Raw genomic sequence first — 19,685 nt, forward strand, 5'->3', positions numbered from 1 at the left:
CTCCTTGTTACTTCGAAACAGTGAAGAATTTGCTAAATATGTTAAACCTTCTACACTGAAAGCTCTGGGGACGAATGGGAGGGTAGAGCAACATGCTCATGCAAACCAGAGCAGGCAGAGCAGAGTTTAGCTCGCAGTGTTTCTCTCATTCAGTGCAATTATGTTGATTTTCATTGGCAGACCATGAATTTTAACAAGAATTTTTTTCTTTCCGTGACACAAACATGCATCTTAGCAATATATATTTGTAAAAATTCTCACTGCCAAAGAGTGAGGCAGAAAGTTTTTTCTCTGAATACCTCTGAATTTCGCTGGTTGGTCCGTCAACTACTTTAGTCCAGACTGAAAGATCTCAACAACTAGTGGATGGATTGCCATTAAATTTGGTACACACAATCATGACGCCCAGAGAGAAAATCCTACTTACTTCAGTGATCCCCTGAGTTTTCATCTAGGACAACCAACAGGTAAAATTTTAGACATTCATGGTCCCCAGATGATGAACCCTAATGACTTTGGTGATTTATGGTTTTGGATGAAACAACTCAACTACAAATCTTTCAGTTGTTAAATGGATTGCTATGACATTTGTTACAGACGTTCACGTTCCCCTCAGGATGAACTGCTAGAACTTTGTTGATGCCCTTGGTGATCTTGTACCATCGTCAGGTTAAAACTTTAATTTGTCTAATACTTTAGTTTATGATCATAAACCTAAAACAAATTATGTTACCATCATCCTTCGTTGCACTTTGTGTTTTGTGCCAATTTGTCAACGTTTGCATGCTAACCCGCTAAGCTAAGATGGTGAACATGTTGCTGTAAACATATACTGTGCTCGCCAAACATCAGCATGTTAATATTGTCATTGTGAGTATGTTAGCATGCCGGTGTTAGCATTTAGCTTAGTACAGCCTCACGCTCTTGTCTAGTGGAGGGGGGGGATGTGTCTCATTCTTGCTTTTTTAATGCTCAAATACTGGTAGAAAGAATTAGAGAGAAGAGAGGTTCTAGTTGTAAGTGTATGTGAGAAATAACAAGGTTCATTCTTTAGCCCACATTAGCTTAAAAGTCCTTAAAGTGCTCAAAAATGCAAATGCAAGACACCAGGGAAAAAAGCTACTAAATGCATGGACTTTATGGTGGGAAAGTTTTTGTCATGAAATAACTCATCATTGCAGACATTTTTGCTCTGTTTGGTAGTCACATAAACCTCTCTGAATCTTGACCTCAGCCAGCACTGGCTAACCAAAGTGAGACCCTGCCCTTAAATCTTTCTGCATGCAAAGAATGCACTGAGAGATCCAAGTCAAACGAGAATCTTCCTCCTTGTGAAATATTGTCGTGCAGCTCATTGAGTTTTACTCCTTTTTTTCTTCAGTTTGTTTCTATCTATCAAAGCCTCCTTCTTTACTAAACATGCAGTTCTAATAGTGGTGTCCCTCTCACACAGATCCTGTTATCCTCTTTCTGTTTTCCTCCCTCCTTCTTTCTCCTTCTCTCACATACATGCACAGATCCAGAGCTTCTTTTCTCTCAAGCTCGTGCAGCTCCACCCACCTGCAGATAAAAGCCAAACCCTGACCAGGGCTGCTGTTCAGCGTCTGTCCCAAACTCCTCAAAGCTCTGTGATACTTCCACTCTGCAGCAGCAGCAGCAGCAGCAGCAGCAGCAGCAGCAGCAGCAGCAGCACATACACACACACACACAAAGGTAGGCTAAGTGATGCTGGCACAGATTTGATGATGTTTTGGTTGGCATGGTTGTCATGTGTAGGTTTTGTCGGTGCAGCTTTAGCAATCAGTGTGCATGAACTCTACAGGCATGATCAAGCTCATGGTTTGATATTTAATGTGTTTTTCTTGCATGGTTGTTCGATTGGAATGCACAGAGTGGACCGTTTTCCCTTTTCTCTTGGGAAAAAACAGACAAATCAAGTCTTGTTTGACTTCTTGGAACAATACACATAACTTTCTGAAGGGCATGTGATTCACAGGACTAGGAAAAGGAACATGGAGATGGAGAGGCAAAGCACACACACACACACACACACACACACACACACAAAAGTCTGTTCAATAATCATTCTTTTGACTCTCAGACTTCCCAATTGTTTCATAAGACATCCTACTTCAGAGAGCTCGCTTCTGTGCTGTGAAGCCTCTGCTGACAGAAGTCCCTAGAGATAATGTCTGTAAGTTTCCAAAATCTTAAAGAGACACCTGGGAAGAATAACTCAGGCTTAAGCTTGTTAAAATAAATGCAGAGTGCAGCATCTTGACAGGATTCAGTACCAGTTAATGGAATGTCTTGACATTTTAAAATTTTTAGTTCCATGTCCTTCAACACCAAAGGAAAAATGTAGGCACTCTTCAACCAGTGTTGGAGGAAGAAAAGTACTGAGTGTTAAAGGTTTTCTAATTTTCAGTAGAGGATCTGAGAAATGAGCCAGAAATGGAAACTTTAGGCTCCAGGAAATCTTTTAGACACATATTTTCTACCTAAAACATGCACATTTAAGTGTTTTACATCTTTTTTTAAAAAAAATTCTGGATCTAAAAATGGCTTTGACTTTGTGATTGTTTACATGACAAACTCCTGTCAGTTGCTTTCTGGCTGCATAACCTTTTTCTCTATACTAACCAGAAGAAGAATTTTGCTTCACTATCCTCTCAGCATAACTTGATCACAGAATATCTGAGTGTGCACCTGCCAGGAAACAGTTGGGAATCCCTGCTCCAACCCAACATGGATTTACCACAATGTTAAACATGTTCAAAATGAAGCTGTTGAATTGTTGTTTCTTCTTTTGTGCTGCAAGCGGGTGGAAATGTGTTTTCATAGCTGCTATAAGTTATATGCAAAAAGTAGCCTGTGCTATCAGGAAAGCAGATATGTTTTTGTGCAAGTAGAAGAAATGAGCGTGTAGCTAATGAGCTTCACAGGCCCGTCTGATGAACTGAGATGATAAGCTCCTTAATAAAATGTTGTTTTTAATTGAAATACCAGAGAGGTCAGTTTTTACAGTACGTGATTTTCTGTTAGTACTTGCAGCTGTTTCCAAGTTTCAGCCCTTAACTGGCTTTAAAGGAAGCCCACAGTGATCATGTTTTTCCTTACAGAGAAAAATCTTAATCAGAGGAAAATGCGGTGAAAGAAGCTTACATGTAACAAACTGGAAGATTAAATTGCTGATAGTTTTTGATCACCATAACACAATTCTTCAGATGTGAAAAGACAGGGTCACGAAAGTTCAAAACAAGAGAATGTAGAGCTTCAAGATCTTGGCTCGTGCAGCGGTACACTTGATGAATGCCTGATTGTGTTGGAAGAACGATGAAACATTTATCTATCTGATGATATTATGTCTGGACCTACCTGATTTCCCAAAATGCATCCAGGAATTTATATCCTGTATATACTTCTCTTTGATTTTTTTTTTTAAGACTACATGTTTTTGCCTTAGCAGAAAGAGGAGAACATTTTTTTTTAAAAAAGTGGATTCTCTCCTCTAGCAAATGATAAGTAAGGTTAAGGGTGAGACTACTCGGATGTTGGATTTTACATTTACCAAATGATCAGGTCAAAGTTACCTAAGATTTATAGTTTCGGGTCAGGGAGTCCATTCAGAGCAGGTCCTCTGTGTGTGTGTGTGTGTGTGTGTGTGTGTGTGTGTGTGTGTGTGTGTGTCCAAGCTGCATCTTCTCATGTGAACTCTTGCATTTTGGCCACAGACTCCCTTCACTGTTCCAAGTTCTTACACAATACTGCTGTCCAGTAAAAGTTAAAAAAAAAAAAAAAGTTTCTGAAAAAACTTATCAGCTTTCTAGGAATAGACTTTACTTTTACCATTTCTTTAATATTGATCACTGTTAACCCCTTCACTTCAAGGCGAAAGGAAGAAATGAGTGCAGACAGGGTATCATAGAGGTATGCTAGAATAAAAGTCTGTTGTGCTTTGTGCTATGGTATTTGTTGCTGAGACACTGACACTTGATAGCTTTGAGTAGAAACAGTAGAAAAGACGTTGTTTTGAGGTGTTTGCAAGTTTAGGAAAATCTGTGCAGTAGTGAATCTGCTGCTTCTGTCAGCAGGCTGTGATTTAATATATTTGTTGCTCTGTTAATGTCTCTTGACGGTATTTTCTCTCCGCCTCATGCTCAGACTCCGTCCCAGTTCTCACCTACTGAACAGGAAGTGTTTATGTAGCTCGGAGGGAATGTGTCTCATGATCCTGCAGCTGCAGCCTCTGTGATTCGAAGGCAGTGTGTCCAAAACGTTCCTCTGCTACTGTGCAGAATGCTGCAGCCTCAGAAATGTCACATTGCGTTTTTATGATTGAATACAAAATCTTTTTTTTTTTTTCTGCAGTCTCTCACAGTAGCTGCCATCTAGATCTGTTGTTTTCCAGAAGTGAAAAGTTGGTAAAAGTGAGAGCGGAGACAAAAAAAAAAAAAAGAAATTAAATGTGTGCTAGTTTAGTTTGAAAACATCACTCGTGAATTACAGCTTTAAATTCTGTAGCTTTACTGCTACAAAACTCCTAAGTAGACAGAGTCGTAGTTCTTATTAGCCCTCGTAAATACTCCACTGCAAAAACATCCGGACAGTAGGGAAAGGGAGGATCATATTTTTCTCTGAGTGGCATATTTTATGGTGTGACTGTATAACACATTAAGCTCCCCGGGACTGTCGTCATATCCCATTACTATCACTGGTCAGGTGGTGCATGCATGTTGCAGAGAACCCTAAATGATCCGGAGGTATTTTATGATCTCAATGCATTGATATGTCTTAGAGAGTAAAAAGTTTGCAAACACAGACAGCTGGAACCTCAGTGACCGATCACAAGTCTGCGCATGACGTAGACTCCATAGAGCAAGAAAAGGCTCTGGGGAAACTATCATCAAAGTGAACTTGTCTGCAATAAACCCAGAGAAACTCACTCTCAGAGCAACATGATCACCACCTAGTCTTTTTCAGATTTTAGTCTGTTCCCACCCTCCAGGTTTCACCAATTACCACCTCTCTGGAATTTTGAATTTGTCTAGTTATACTTTACTTTGGATGACATTTTTAACATAAATTGCAAAAGCATTAATCTTAGGATGTTGGAAATGTTTCAAAGTATTTGTGGGTGACTTGTAATTGTTTTTTTATGTGTTTTTTGTGCCTTTATCAGATTAATTTGTGATGGTGGAATTTAGATCCTTTGTATAAGTAAACATACCAATCCAACAATATAACAATACTCCATTACAGGTTAATGTTCTGCATTGAAAATCCTACTTTAAAGTATTATCAGCAAAAGTCTGCAGAAAAATGGCCCTGGATACTAATATAGTTGACATTACTGGATTGTTACTGATGATTTACTGTGCAATGAGCTCTTTATTGTTGTAGCTACAGGAGGTGGAGCTACTTTTAACTACTTTATATACAGCCAAGTAGTTTAGTCCAGTGGTTCCCAACCCAGGGGTTGGGCCCCTCCAAAGGGTCACAAGATTAACCTGAGGGGCTGTGAGATGATCAATAGGCAAGGAAAGAAGTTCTGCTACACAAATCTGTATTCAACGTTTATACTTTTGTCTAATCTTGGCTTTTTTTGTGAAATGTTGGCTAATTTAATCTGTTTGGGCCCCAAACAGTGACTTAAATGAAACAATGTGAGACGTTTAGAGGGGGGAATTTCTCGCTGGAGAATCTGCTAACAAATCATAGACATCTTGAAATGTGACAAAGAGCCAAGTAGACACTGCTCCTTTCTGTCTAAAAAAGTCAGGAACCACTGCTTTAATCTTTAATAATGCATTGTAAATGCAGCCCAATAAAAAACACATTTTCCTCTGAAATGTAGTGAAGTGGAAGTACAGTTTAAAGTAGCATAAAGTTGAATAAGTAAAGAACAAGTACCTCAAACTTCTGCTTATGTACAGTACTTGTGCTTTGTTAGTTTCCACCACTGTTCATTGGAAAGGTTCAGAAACAGAAGAAGGGAGATGACATGTGGCTTCTTGCACAGTGTGGGTTGTTCTTGTCTGATTTACACAGTACACAAAATCTATTTTTGCAGCTGCAAACTGCAGAATTCCCCACCGGAGTCTGTGGTTTAAGCATAGTATAAATGATCAGATCTGATTATTGGCCAAACGTTGTTATTGCCTACAAAAATAACCATTCACTAGTGGAGTGTCCCTTTGAGAGCCAGTGCAAATAGGGGAGAAAGCAAGAAAAATGTGGCAACACCGCACACGCAGTTCAGGCGATGCACTGTGAGTGTAAGAGATGGAATTAATCTGCCGCTAAAGCTAAAAGCGTGGAAAAGTCTGAAAAGCCTCACAAGTGTTTCCTTCCTGCTGTGCAAGACGGTGGAACATGTCTTGTAAAATAAGCTCTCTTCAAAGTAAATGTTTTCGGATTGAAAAATGCATTCTTCCCATTCATTTTTTTATTGGCTTTAAAACCTGAAGTGCTTCTTAGTTCTGAGATGCTATTAAATGCTGTCCACTGACACCAGATACTCTGTTTTGACAGAACTCAAAGCTAATAGGAAAATAATCCTCCTCCCAGTCCGATCTTTGCCTGAAATGAAAATTGTGGCCAGACATTCGGTGACTTGTGGTTCTCAGCACTGTAGGAGAGGGAAAATCTGTCGATGAGTTGGGTGAAGAGGTCGGACAGACTGCGTGCATGCGAGCGGGAGGGAGGTGTCGGTGCAATTATGTACATGTACGTAAATGTGTGTGTCAAAGGTTGGAGGAGCAGTAAGCAAACACTGCGGTTGCCAATTTGAAACCCATCCTGAAGCTACTTCCTTTTGTGGTTACTTGGAACATCAGTTTAAATTGTGTTGCTGCCTTAAAACGAGACTTTTGAATCCACCCAAAGGTAAGCTGACCCCTCTTCCTCCCTTGTCGATTTTAAAGCTGTAGACGCCTGCGAAGGCGACTCCGGCCTTCGCTCTGCAAAGAGATCGAGTAGGTGTGAAGGAATGCAGAAAAAGAGCAAAATAGGTTGGAACTGAACTGAAGGGGGTGAAGCAGTCGTGCACGTTTTGCTTCATTTTTCAGCATGCTGTGAGAAAACTCAATATTCCCTTCCAATCAAGATAAGCTGAGATGTGGGGAGAAAACGATACGTGATGATTGACCCAGGATAAATCACCTGCGCAGAGACAGGAAGGGCAGTGCATGCAGAAAAGAAAAACAGTTCTAAGTCCAGTTCATGATCAAACTATGACTTGTGGTTTGTGAGAATAATGCAGTGAAAGACTGTTGTAGATGGAAAATGGCAGGCATGATGCACCAAAACCAATTTCCAGTATTAATTACAGAGAGAAAATCTGACCTTACAGCCTTAAAATGTTTAAATCACACTGCGAACACAATGGTTGTCAGAATATTTTGGCCTCTTCTCACAATTGGAAGCACATTTGGTTCTCCAACCAGCCTGTGGAAAACAGCAGTAAACAAGACAGACCAATGCAAATATTGATGGGTCAAAACTGGAGTTTGGTGCCCTCTATTGAGCCAACAGCGTCACTGCTGCCTTTGTTTGCAGTGTGATTCATCATTTCTTTCTCTAAAATTTGATGTCAGAGTGAGACATCTGTCTGGTGTATCTCAAACTGATTACTTTCCATCAGCTGTAGCCTTGAAATATACATGTATATTGGACATTTTACACTGTATATTTAGAATATAAGTATGGTTGTAGCTAATGATTGTTTTCCATTTGCTAAGGTTTTTAAATTTACAATCATATAAGATAAAAAAGCAGCGAACTTCACATTTGAAAAGCTATAACCAGGGATTTTTTTGACGTTTTTGTATGAAAAATGATCAAACGATTAATAGATTGTCAAAGTTGTTGCCAGTTAATTTTCTGTCAAATCGATTCACCGTCAGATAGAAGTGTTTTTTGGCTTCGAGTCGTCTCCTGTGACTTCTTGCCTGCAGAAACTCCAAGTCCAGGAGAAGTAGAGGTAGAGGTGGAGTGTTTTTCTTATGAAGGTTGGGTAAAACGCAGCAACTACCCACACAGACACGCACATTCATGCAAATATTCACACACACATGCATGCACGTTCACACACAGGTGCATTCCCCAGATGTTGTCTTGGCGCTCGGGCTACCTCTGTCAGCTGATTGGTGCATTCCTTTGTGTGTGTGTGTGTGTGTGTGTGTGTGTGTGTGTTTGTGTGTTTAAACCTTTTCACACTGTTAAGCGCACTGATGCTATTTTGCATTATTTTGATAATACTGCTGTTAAAAATGTTCAAATAGGCTTATTTTCCAAAAGGCTGTCCAAATACAGGACATTTTTGTAATGTGCATGAGAAAAAGCTTGTCAAAGTGTCAGAAGTGACAGAATCATATTTATCAAATCTTGTATTCGAGTCTTTAACATTTGCCCTCAAAAACGTTTTTCACTGAACTGATGTTTTCAATTTGGAGCTAAAATTTATAAGCATATTTCAAATCTAAAACTTAATAGAAAAGTGTGTTTCCTTCTGTCTTTGAGGATGTGTCTGTATTTATTCGTTTTCCATTCTGCCACATAGAACTGTAAATCGCTCCAACACTGTCACAAGGTGTCTTCTCCTTTGTTTGATGACAGTTCCTGTCTAGTCTTGTCCTGCAACCTGCTCTTATTGGAGGAAAGAAAGACTCTGCAGTCTGTTTGAAAAACAAAAACCAGGCCTGACCACACGCAATTAAGACTGGCACCCGTATCTGTAAGCAATGGCATGCCTCTGTTCTTCATCGTTTGTTTATCGAGCGGTAAAGTCCCCCATCTGGAATCGGTCAGTGGAGAAATGGAAATGTGATTATTTTCAAAGCCAAGCTGGAGGTGATAAAAGACTTGTGGCTCATCACCAAGCTGAGCCGGCTGCGGTTGTAAGTGTTGGCAAAGAGGTTCAGAGGAACCAGCATCCATTCTGGGGCGGTGCGATCTTTGTTGCATGGGATTGTCATCAAGCGAGGGGGCCCGGAGGTGTCTGAAAAGTTTTCATCAAAGTCCAGTTCATGTGCAAGATGAAAAAAAAAAAAAACTGAAGAATGTTTGAAAAATGGATCGTGCTCAGGCTTTGTTGAGATGTGAAGAGCACACGGTGGGGTTTAGGAGATGTCAAGTCAAGTTGATTTTTATTGTCAAGCCATCTGTGTGTGGATGAAGTTTTGTTCCTTCAGGAACATGATGAAACAATCAAGTGTTGGATGTCTGAAAACTTTTTCTCCCTGTCTGCAAAGGTTAAACCTGCAGCTAGAAACCTTTGACAGTGAACTTTCATTTGATATACAAGTCATAAGTGTTTTCCATCTTCCTCCAATTGAGGCGCATCAAAAAAATTAGGTCTCTCCTTTCTCACGCTGATCTCGAAAAGGTCGTACAAGCTTTTATACCATCGTGTTTAAATTATTGCACTCAGTTTAGATTAGATCCCAAATCAGACAATGATGCTGCTCAGGATGCTCTCTATAGTCTCAATGTAAAAGGAGATGAGGATGGAAGGGCTCTCCACAGTTGTTTTTAGCGACATTGTTGTTCCTGTTCCAAGATGTTTCCCAACAGTTTCCCGACAAATGTCTGTATCAAATAAAGGCATAGCTAAAAAAAATACTAGATATGAGGATTATTTGTAAAAATGGATCCAATTCTGGATTTTTTGCTCATGGGAAACTAGTAAGCAGTGAAAAGTACACATTCATGGAAATACATTTGAGAGGGCTTACTTTTATTTTGCAACTTTCCTCAGATTTGAAATTTCAGGTCACTGATTCGCTTGGTGTACACTTTCCTTCTCTCTGGTTAGCCTCCAGTTTCATGTGGATGCATAAACGTCTTAGTCCCTTGATAATATCCCAGACTAAACTCTCCAGTTTGCAACTTCTGGTATGAGTTATTGTGTCGGAAACATTGGCTGCAGCGTTAAAAACCAGAAATTAAATGGAATTTCACTTCCAGAGGGCTTTTACTTAAAATAGCTCAATAATCTCTCCAATCGCTGCGCGTTAACTGAAACAATCTAATCAATAAGTAATAATTGAAAGATGGAAAAAGCTCTCAGAAATCAGCCGTTAAATCTCCATAAAAAGGATGAGGAGGAGGAAAAATGTTTTCTCTAGGGAATTGTAAAGCTCAACAGGCATGTTATTTAACCACCTGACCTCAAGCAACAACATGATGGAAAACAGAAATAAAGAAGCACTGATGAGGATTCAGGAAGGGACTTTATTTGTTGAAATATTGGATGAACAAGGTGCTCAAGTATCAAAGCTGAACATACAGACAGTGTAATGTCCTTATAATTCAAAACTTTTTTTGGGGGGTAACTAACATAAAATGGGTCTGTGGTCCAGACACAGTTACTCCAATTGCTTTCCCATTACACCGTCTGGAAACCAAAAAATGACTGATGATATGGACTTTTCTGTAATCAAAGCGTCTTTCTTCAAAGTAATTGGTAGCTACAGCGGAGTAAATAGTGTATTTGCCTTCGAATGTGAGAGACACTCAAGCATAACATTCCAGTGGAAATATTAAAGCACGAATACCATGAGATTGTTCCAGTTGTTTTAACCGCTGTTGCGTAAAAACCTACACCATGTTTGCGTATTTGATACCACAATGAAGCAGAGTTTCTTGTTTGGCAGCAGGATGCAGAATGACTGAAATGTTTTCAGTGTGTGGTGCAATGCTGTGTGTATTAATTCTAATAGTTTGGTGGTAAAGTTTTCTAAACACTTCATTGCAAATTAGCTTATGTGCAGGGAAGTGATGACGTGCTCGACAAGGCCGAGGATTCAGAGGTCAGAGGTCAGACTTCATCAGAGGCTGGAATAGTTCATTGCTGGGGTGGTGAGAATAGTATATATTTGACTTACAATGTTTTACAATTGCTTTGACTCAGTTTTCCTCACAGATATTTCTAATAATAATAATAATCTTCATTTCTAGAGCACTTTTCAAAACCCACATTACAAAATGCTCCACAAGGGCAGCAAAAATAAAACAGACAAATCATAAAATCCTTAGATTAAAAAAAAAAAAAACGATAAGAACCAATTCAGTATGAGAGAAAATTTAAAAGAGATAAAAGACAGTTCAAAGAAAATACAAGTATAATCAGGAAAAGCTCTCTGATAAAAGTATTTTGTCTGCCAACCTAATTTCCTCAGGCAGGTCGTTCCAGAGCCTCGGGGCCTTGATTTAATGTGCAAATCTTATCCCAAAATACATGCTAAACAGTTAAATTAAACTAGGCGATGCACGATGTTCATCAGAGAAACAGAACATTGAGTTCATCATCAAAATTGAATATCTGAGATTTGAGCTTGTGACTTAGGGTGAGTTTTGCACACTGAAACTCTGCTGTTAAAACTCAGTCAAGGGAGAAAATGAAGTATGCATTTCATAGCATCATTGTGCAAATAATGTGTACCCACAGGAAAACAGACAACAGCAACATGTATAACAGCATCTACATTTAGCTGATATCTGTCCTGTGAGATATTAAACTGAAAGCAGACATGGAAACATTTTCTCACAAAATAGAAAAAGAAAAAAAAAAGAAAAATGAAAGGGCCTCATTGTTGCCTCAAAATAGACTCGCTTCTGGCACCGTTCCTCTGGTTAATAGGAGATAGACTTCAGTGTGTTCAAGCTGACGTTGGTTTACATGTTTATAATGAAACTGAAAATGTCCTTAACCCTGCCTTCTAAGACATGAGGTCACCGCTGGTGAAACTCTGCCAAAAGCTCCCTCCAACTTCCCAAATGAGCCTTATTCCTCCTGCAGCTCATCCGGTAAATGCAATAGGATGTGTTTTCGTCTGGTTCGCCTCTGTAAGCCGCAAAGATTGACGTATCCTTGGAGGTCGGGTGGAACATATGTTTCAAAGCAGCACTCTGTCCTCTTTGTTTTGCTGTTTTTATTGGAGGTCGTCTCGTTCCTTCGCCAAGCATGTGTTCCTTTTTGCCTGCAGAGAATAGTTTGCATTGTGAGAGTACACGAAGGTTTTGTCTACAGCAATGATCAGTTTAACATTGCCATGTGTGAAATCATGTTCAATTTAGAAGATCAATACTTGTGGATCAATCCCTTGCTGGTTTTATATCTGAAAAAGATGTTTGCTCCAGCGCAAGGGTTTGGGAAAACATGAAAAGCAAACTGTTGAGTCTGGCCATAATAGCAACATGTGGCAATAAAACAATTTAATGACCAAATTATAGTTAGTTGACAAGCTGTTTTGAATTTGATCAAATTGTCTGTAAATTTTTCCTGTTCCCACTTTCTCCGCAAAACGTTAATTTAGAAAAAAACACACTTTCACCCCTTTAATTTATTTGACAACACATTATCAGTTTTGTTAAGGCACCTCACATCACTCTACTACTTTTTAGATAATGTCAGTCCAATGAGAGGATTTAACTAATCTTGCCAGTTAGTACTTTGATCAACTAGATTGACCTATTAAGATAATGTTAGGCAGTAGTCTGGTGGCAAAAAAAGTAAAAAATCACCTCCTGTCTTGATTTTATAATAATTTATAGCACTTTATTTGTATACATTATTTATAAAGCACTTAACAAAACCAAAAATGCTTTACAACATACATGTGACATGAATTTCACACATAAAACAACATGCATACACACACACACATACGCACCTTTCAGCATGCAGCTCTCTTTTTGAAGGACACATTGTTCAATTAATAGGAAAAGACTTGCACACCTGCAAAAAGATGCAAAAAGAATATAAATAAAATTTAAAAAAGTAAAATTGAAGTAAAAAACTAACAAGAGAATTATCGCAGGGAGTTGTGCATGTGAACTTAACACACTAATTCGTTATTCTGCTACACAAAGGTCAGCGACACAAAGTGTGCAAACTCTCCTTATATGGGCATTCAGTCTCATATAGGTATACAGTGTCTGCAGGCTCTGTCCATGGTGCTGGATCTGTACATTGTAAATAGCGTCCTTTACTGTGAGGCTTCTGAATAGAGTCAGACGGGTGTGATGACCAAGAAACTCTGGATTTAAAATGATCATTAAGGGCTTCATGTGGTTTTTAAGCCAATTTCCACATCCAAGATACTTCTGTATAGTCCAAAAAAAACTTTCCTTTTCCTTACATTGTTTCACTTTTATGAAAGAATATTAAACACAAAAAATACTGAAACCTTTTTGATGGTTTCTTCAAAGAAGCAGCAGATTTTGGCCTATTTGTTGTCCTAATAAGGCTTTGTTTTAATTAAGCAACTTGTTATTAAAAGGGCCTATATAAATGTATGTTTAACCGAGAGTAGACTTCCATAAAACACCAGAAAAGTTGAACTCTGTAGCCTGAAGTGTTCAATTTTCAAAGCCCAGTGTAAAAGTTGGTGCTGATAGTTTCATGATGATAGATACCTCCTACAGTAAACGGGCTACAAAGATACACTTTCATAACGTTAAAGTTATATTACTTTTCTTTTTAATACCCCTGTCCTTACATTCCTCAAGGAAAAAGGTGTGTCTCAGCATAACTGTATCAGCGCCAAAATATGTCTACCAGGTGGAGATGGCAGCTTAGTGTTATAAACCCCAGGCCTCTGCGAAAGGTCACCACCTGACATTCATCGAACCTGACATTCATATTTTCACAGGGCCCAGGTCTGCAGCTAACACCTGGCTGGATCCCGTACATGGCCACCATCCCACTCATGCCTTGGAAAAGACCCAGAGAAGCAACCTAAAGTGAGGGGAATTAGAGGAGAGAGCAGGTGAAGGCGAACGCAGGCGGAGACCTTCAGTTTTAGAGAAGGAAAATCTGAAAGTAAGGAAATTTGGCATTTTTGTATGATGGCAGGTGTGGTTTTGTGAACTGACCATAAAAAAGACAGAAGATGAAATGCACACTGCACTGAAGGTGGACAGCATTTCAAGTCAGACTCCCGTTACTTGCATATTTCTGTGCAGATGAACTACGCAGATTAAGAAGCGCATGCTAAAAATATTCCACAGTGATCACATTCAGCCTGACACTACTTAACTTGCTTTTTTAAATAATTGTCCAGAAAAATGTAAGCAAGTCTCATTTCCATTATTTCAGCTCTCCAAAGACTTTGATCTCTCTGGTACTGTTTCAGGACACACAAATACCACAGCGGAGAAAAACATACATTCACCCGTCCATGTTTGTTTTCACATCGCGCTCTTGGCAGCACTTAGCCAATCTCTTTAGCACAGACATGTTTAAAGGATTAAGGATTATGTTCAATACTGACCACGTCCCCTGTGGGGCCTCTTAATTACGATATATGTTTTAGCAGCATGTGCTCTGTGTAAATCACTTCAAGGATATGAGACTCTGAGGCTTTTACACAGTATGTTTGAATGGATGTGTAAACAAGGGGAAGGAGGGATATTACCCACATTCGGGCAGTAGAGGGTATTTGTTACTTTTTTGGTTTGACCACAGTGGGTTTCATAAGACCCCGTGTGTTGGCTTTTGAAAGAATTTCTTGATTCAGCTGCATGATTGAAGAGCACAGCCTGCTGGTCAGGAACCAACATGAAGGCTGCTGCATAATGAACCTCTGCATTTATGGCAATGATGTATAGTATATATCCTAGTGGTGTAAGCAGCATGCTACAGACCACTGTCAGTATGTTTAACACTCAAAAACAATGGACAGGGTCTAGAAAGAAGCCTAGCATAGTCTTTCTTGTGACAGTGTACGTGGCCAAAAAATTGTTAGTGTCATGAGTCTGGTATGCGCAAAGTATTTACCATATTTTATCGTGCTGATGATCTCAGCTTGACATTATTTATTAACATTTTAGAGAGTGAACAAACTGTTTGCCAAAATTAGAGCAAACAGTCAGATGTTGCACAAAAGGATATGTAACAAGTTTAAATATCATATAGCATACAATAAAATATAGGTTTAAATTAAACAGAATTCAAAAGCATTCACTTAAAACATTAGTGCTTGAATGCTGATGGGTTTGGTTAGATACCAGAAAGCATTCAGGCAGTGCATACCTACACCAAGGCGCCAGGAAAGATGTGTTTTAATGATGGAAATTCGGCATTGTGTGCATCAGGATCTGCCTTAGACAAACATAGTGTGATTGACAAGCGTGGAATACATGTGCCAGATTTTGTTTCGTTCAAGTCCAGTAATTCATGAGTTTAGCAAAAAACTAAAGTAAATTGAATATTAGTGAATGCTTTTAAAATTTCCTGGATCCACACCTGTAACTTGAGCTGCACCAAAACAACTAATTTGTTCCTTGGCTGATGACCAAACAAACAAAAACAGCCTTCTTGATAACAGTTATAATTTGTGACTTTTTTTATATGAAGCCTGGAATTGTGTTTCCTGCTCACCATTGTCTTTGTGACTTACCTGAGCCACTAAATCCAAACTGTGGGAATATTTTATTGACTTTGGTATTTATAGAACGAAGTCGGGGGAATTCCAAATGGTTTCACTGCAGTCTGGTCATTAAAGGAAATGCATGTGAGGGATTCTTTATTCATCCATCCTCGTTGTCTCTTAAACAGTAATAAAGATAAATGAAAAGGCTAACATGAAGTACTTAAAAGTTGGTACTAAATACAATATTACAAGTTATTTCTTAGTTGCAGAGAGATTTAGCTGCATGCGATGTGTCACATTTTTACTTATTTTCTTCTCTACTGCAGAAAATGGTGGCTGTACCCCTCCACTCTTTCTACCTACTCATCACAGTGTTCCAGCTGTGTTTATTACACCTGGCCCACGGCGGGGCGTATTACGGACATAAACAGCCCCCTCAACAGCATCAGCCCCCCCTACCGCAGTACAATGAGGGATACCCTCAGCAACAGTTTTTGGGGAATGAGATGCCATTATTTCCTCAGTATGGAAAAGAGCTTCCTCAGCTGCCACTGCAAATGGCCAAAGAGAGGCCACTGACTGAGGGAAAAGGTGAGGTTCAAGCAGTTCATGGAAACTTCATTTTCAGTACTTGTTGTATGTTTTATTACATAAAAGAGTTATCCTAATGTGATAACACCCGTTTTGAGCTTCTAATGGCTACAGTCGGACATTTACTATCCTAATTAAATCAGTAAAGGTTCTTAGTTTTCACTTTATGTACACACAACGGCATGTAGTGATAGCAACACATAGAACAATTCTGGAGGGAGATTCAAATAAAATAATCATTGTCATTAGTTTGTTAAAGACTGAGCAATATGTCCTTTTATCATATACCTTACATCATGTTCTCATTTTCTGAAAATGTGTACAGTATTTTTTTTTTCTTTTTTTTGTTGTTTAGTTTTTTTGTGCTGGGGATGTTAAAGAAGTTGCAAAATTCTTTATTAGTCGTTAAACAAAAACTATCATACAGTCTTTTTATATCATTTTATGAAAATGGGGGTGGAAATTCGGATTTTTGACACATTACAAGTTGCTTTTATTAGTTAAGTTAATAATAGGACAAAATAGATGATATTGCTAGTAGTCTAGTACGGAGCTTACTGTATATAATTTATGCTGCAAGTAGAACACAAGAAAATGCCCTCCTAGCGTTTTTTTAGTTGTCACTTAATATTTTTCAGCTAAATTATATATATCAATCTTTTTGACTTTTGATCAACTTTTCAACAACTGACATAAATTACCACCCTTAAAGAACTCTCTCTTATTAACTAATATTATACATATACATTTTTCTACATGTTAACTCACCAGTGGCCATGATTTGCCCTCCCAAAGCTAGTCATCACAAATAAACGGATATTAGATCATCTCAGGACTATTTGTGATTCATGTCTTTTCTTGATCACAGTTGAATGATTTAATCGGCCAATATTCACCTCTATCTACCAAAATTTTCCACTTGTTTTCAGGACAAACATTCCCCAGAGGGGCTAAAGGTCCACCTCCCCCTGGTCCTGGTGTAGAAGGTCTCCGAGAGGGTCCGCAAGGAGTTCAGGGCCCCCCAGGACCACAAGGACCACCAGGACCACAAGGCCCCCCTGGGCTGCCAGGTCAGGGATTGCCAGGGTTACCAGGAAAGCCAGGGCCTTCTGGTCCTCAAGGTTACCCAGGAATAGGAAAACCTGGCATGCCAGGATTGCCAGGAAAACCTGGAGGACCCGGATTACCAGGACCAAAGGGTGACCTCGGACCCAATGGTGGTGAAGGACCAACTGGACTTACTGGGCCTCCAGGGCTCCCAGGCCCACCTGGACTCCCCGGCATTTCAAAACCAGGAGGTCATGGGCTGCCAGGACAGCGGGGTCCTCTTGGAGAGCCTGGCCAAAAAGGTCTACCTGGGCTTCCTGGTCCTCAAGGTCCCAGGGGAGACAAAGGCGTTGGTCTACCTGGTTTACCTGGTTTGAAAGGACCTGGCGGACCACCAGGTCCACCTGGACAAGCGGGGTTACCTGGGGTTGGCAAACCTGGTTTGAATGGTCTTCCTGGACAACCAGGGATACCAGGAAAACCTGGTCCTCCTGGAGAGCCAGGACTGGCAGGGCCACCTGGTGATAGAGGTCAACCAGGACCATCAGGCTTACAAGGAATTGGAAAACCAGGAAAAGATGGTCTTAGAGGGCAACCAGGGCTCCCTGGAGGGAAAGGGGAACCAGGCCCTTCTGGGTTACCAGGAGGTCCAGGCTTGCCGGGTTATGGTAAACCAGGGTTTCCAGGACCTAAGGGTCACAAGGGTCATGCTGGTCCTGCTGGACCTCCAGGCCCAAAAGGTGATAAAGGTCATGGAGGTCTTCCAGGGGTCATTGGTCCTACTGGTCCAAGTGGTATGCCTGGACCACCAGGTCCAATAGGGCCCCCTGGTAGTCTTGGCTTCCCGGGGCAAAAGGGAGAAGACGGTGTTATGGGCCCAAAAGGAATTCCTGGAATAAAGGGTGACTTTGGGCCTCCAGGCCTTCCAGGACAGCCAGGTTTGTCAGGAGAGAGGGGACAACCAGGACCAAGAGGTTTCCAAGGGCCCATTGGCCCTAAAGGAGAAGCTGGTCATAGGGGTTTACCTGGTGCCCCTGGTGGTGTTGGATTACCTGGAGCAAGAGGAGAGGGAGGACTACCTGGAGACAAAGGGCACCAGGGACCACAGGGGATTCCAGGACTTACAGGACCAGGGGGACCAATAGGACCTCCTGGGCTGCCAGGGCACAAAGGGGAGACAGGCCCACCTGGTAAACCTGGCTATCCTGGTGAGGGAAAGCCAGGACCCCCTGGTCATATTGGTCCTCAAGGTAACCCTGGCCCCAGTGGCCCCGCTGGACTTCCAGGACAACCAGGACAACCTGGACCCCCTGGTCCTCCAGGACTTCCTGCTGCAGGCCCTGACCTCGGACAGATCCTCCCTGTGACAGGTCCGTACGCCGGTCAAAAACAAGGTTACAAGAAACCAAAGAATGGAGGGGACATTAGTGGAAGTGCTGTGGAGATGCCTGCGTTCACAGCTAAACTCACAAATCCGTTCCCTCCTGTTGGCTCTCCCATCATCTTCGACAAACTCCTGCACAACGGAAATCAGGACTACAATCCCCAAACTGGTATTTTTACCTGTAGTGTACCAGGGGTCTACTATTTTGCTTACCACGTCCACTGCAAAGGAGGTAATGTGTGGGTGGCACTGATGAAGAACAATGAGCCAGTAATGTACACTTACGATGAGTACAAAAAGGGCTTGCTGGATCAGGCATCAGGGAGCGCTGTGCTTCCATTACGACAAGGTGACACTGTGCACATACAGCTGCCATCTGACCAGGCAGCAGGACTTTATGCTGGTCAATATGTCCACTCCAGCTTTTCTGGATACTTATTGTACCCAATGTAAGACATGTGTATAAACAAAGGCAATAATCAGTCCCTCCAGGATTTCGGTTGAGTTTTTTTTTTCATTATTGTGGCCAAAAATGTTTGATTTTGCAGTGGCTTTTCTCAAACAATTGCAATACGATTTGAGGTGTTTTATGTCCCCTTTTTTGTGGTAAAATTGCGGGAATTGGGATAAATTGCAAGCAAAGGAAAATAGTGTGATTTTTTTTAAAAATACTACCAATCAGCTACCAGTGAACAGTTATATGCAATCACTTCCTGCACGCTGTGATTACGTAAAGTTACCATGACACGAAATGCGACATTTAGTCCAAATCACGAACAGTCCGTTGATTTGCCATTTCATGCAGAATATTTGTGGTCATTTAGAAAAATTGCAAGCTCTTGTTTTAATTATTGCAATCACAAAATATAAGTTTCCTGGAGGGACTAGATAATAATGGCATATTGATGGTAAATTTGACCATAGTAATGTTAAAACTGCTTCAGTCTCAAAGTTAAATGGTTTACAATAAGTGGTTTTATAATAGCAATTTTCTTGTAGTAAGAACATACTTCTTTCAATTATTCTTTGCATTATATGCATCACATCTGTATTTACATACATCAGTGGAGTCTCAAAAAGGGCAGTTCCAAAAAATTGGGCAAAGTATTAATGTGAGAAACTACCATGTTAAAAATCATCTGGTTATTGGTTATAATATATAGGAAGCAACATTTCTTGTGATGGTTCTAGGTTGTGGAGAGCACAGGTCAAAAAATACTCCCAAATATCTCAGTTGTCACAAGTCTTGTATGTTTACATTTATTCGTATATCCATCCACACA

General features: G+C 40.3%; 1 protein-coding gene across 2 annotated transcripts; it reads left to right on the top strand.

Annotated features, from left to right (window-relative positions):
- The first annotated feature begins 1,415 nt into the window (after nt 1–1,415).
- On the top strand, nt 1,416–19,467 carry LOC122976730 (collagen alpha-1(VIII) chain-like). 2 transcript variants are annotated; one of them, XM_044345378.1, is made up of 4 exons: nt 1,416–1,713; nt 13,659–13,828; nt 15,707–15,971; nt 16,901–19,467. In XM_044345378.1, exons 3-4 carry the CDS (start codon nt 15,710–15,712, stop codon nt 18,853–18,855), a joined length of 2,217 nt encoding a protein of 738 aa, XP_044201313.1. In that variant the 5' UTR covers nt 1,416–1,713; nt 13,659–13,828; nt 15,707–15,709; the 3' UTR covers nt 18,856–19,467. The 2 variants fall into 2 exon arrangements, with proteins under 2 accessions (XP_044201313.1, XP_044201314.1); XM_044345379.1 differs by lacking the exon at nt 13,659–13,828.
- Nucleotides 19,468–19,685: the final 218 nt, after the last annotated feature.

The sequence above is a fragment of the Thunnus albacares genome, chromosome 24, assembly GCF_914725855.1.
Source record: "Thunnus albacares chromosome 24, fThuAlb1.1, whole genome shotgun sequence".
NCBI classification, from domain to species: domain Eukaryota; kingdom Metazoa; phylum Chordata; class Actinopteri; order Scombriformes; family Scombridae; genus Thunnus; species Thunnus albacares.

What these genes read in the sequence shown, in the direction of transcription:
- LOC122976730 (XM_044345378.1), top strand. Translation starts at nt 15,710, where the DNA reads ATGGTGGCTGTACCCCTCCACTCTTTCTACCTACTCATCACAGTGTTC. An exon ending in GCCACTGACTGAGGGAAAAG is followed by an intron (nt 15,972 to 16,900) that starts GTGAGGTTCAAG and finishes ACTTGTTTTCAG; the next exon opens with GACAAACATTCCCCAGAGGG.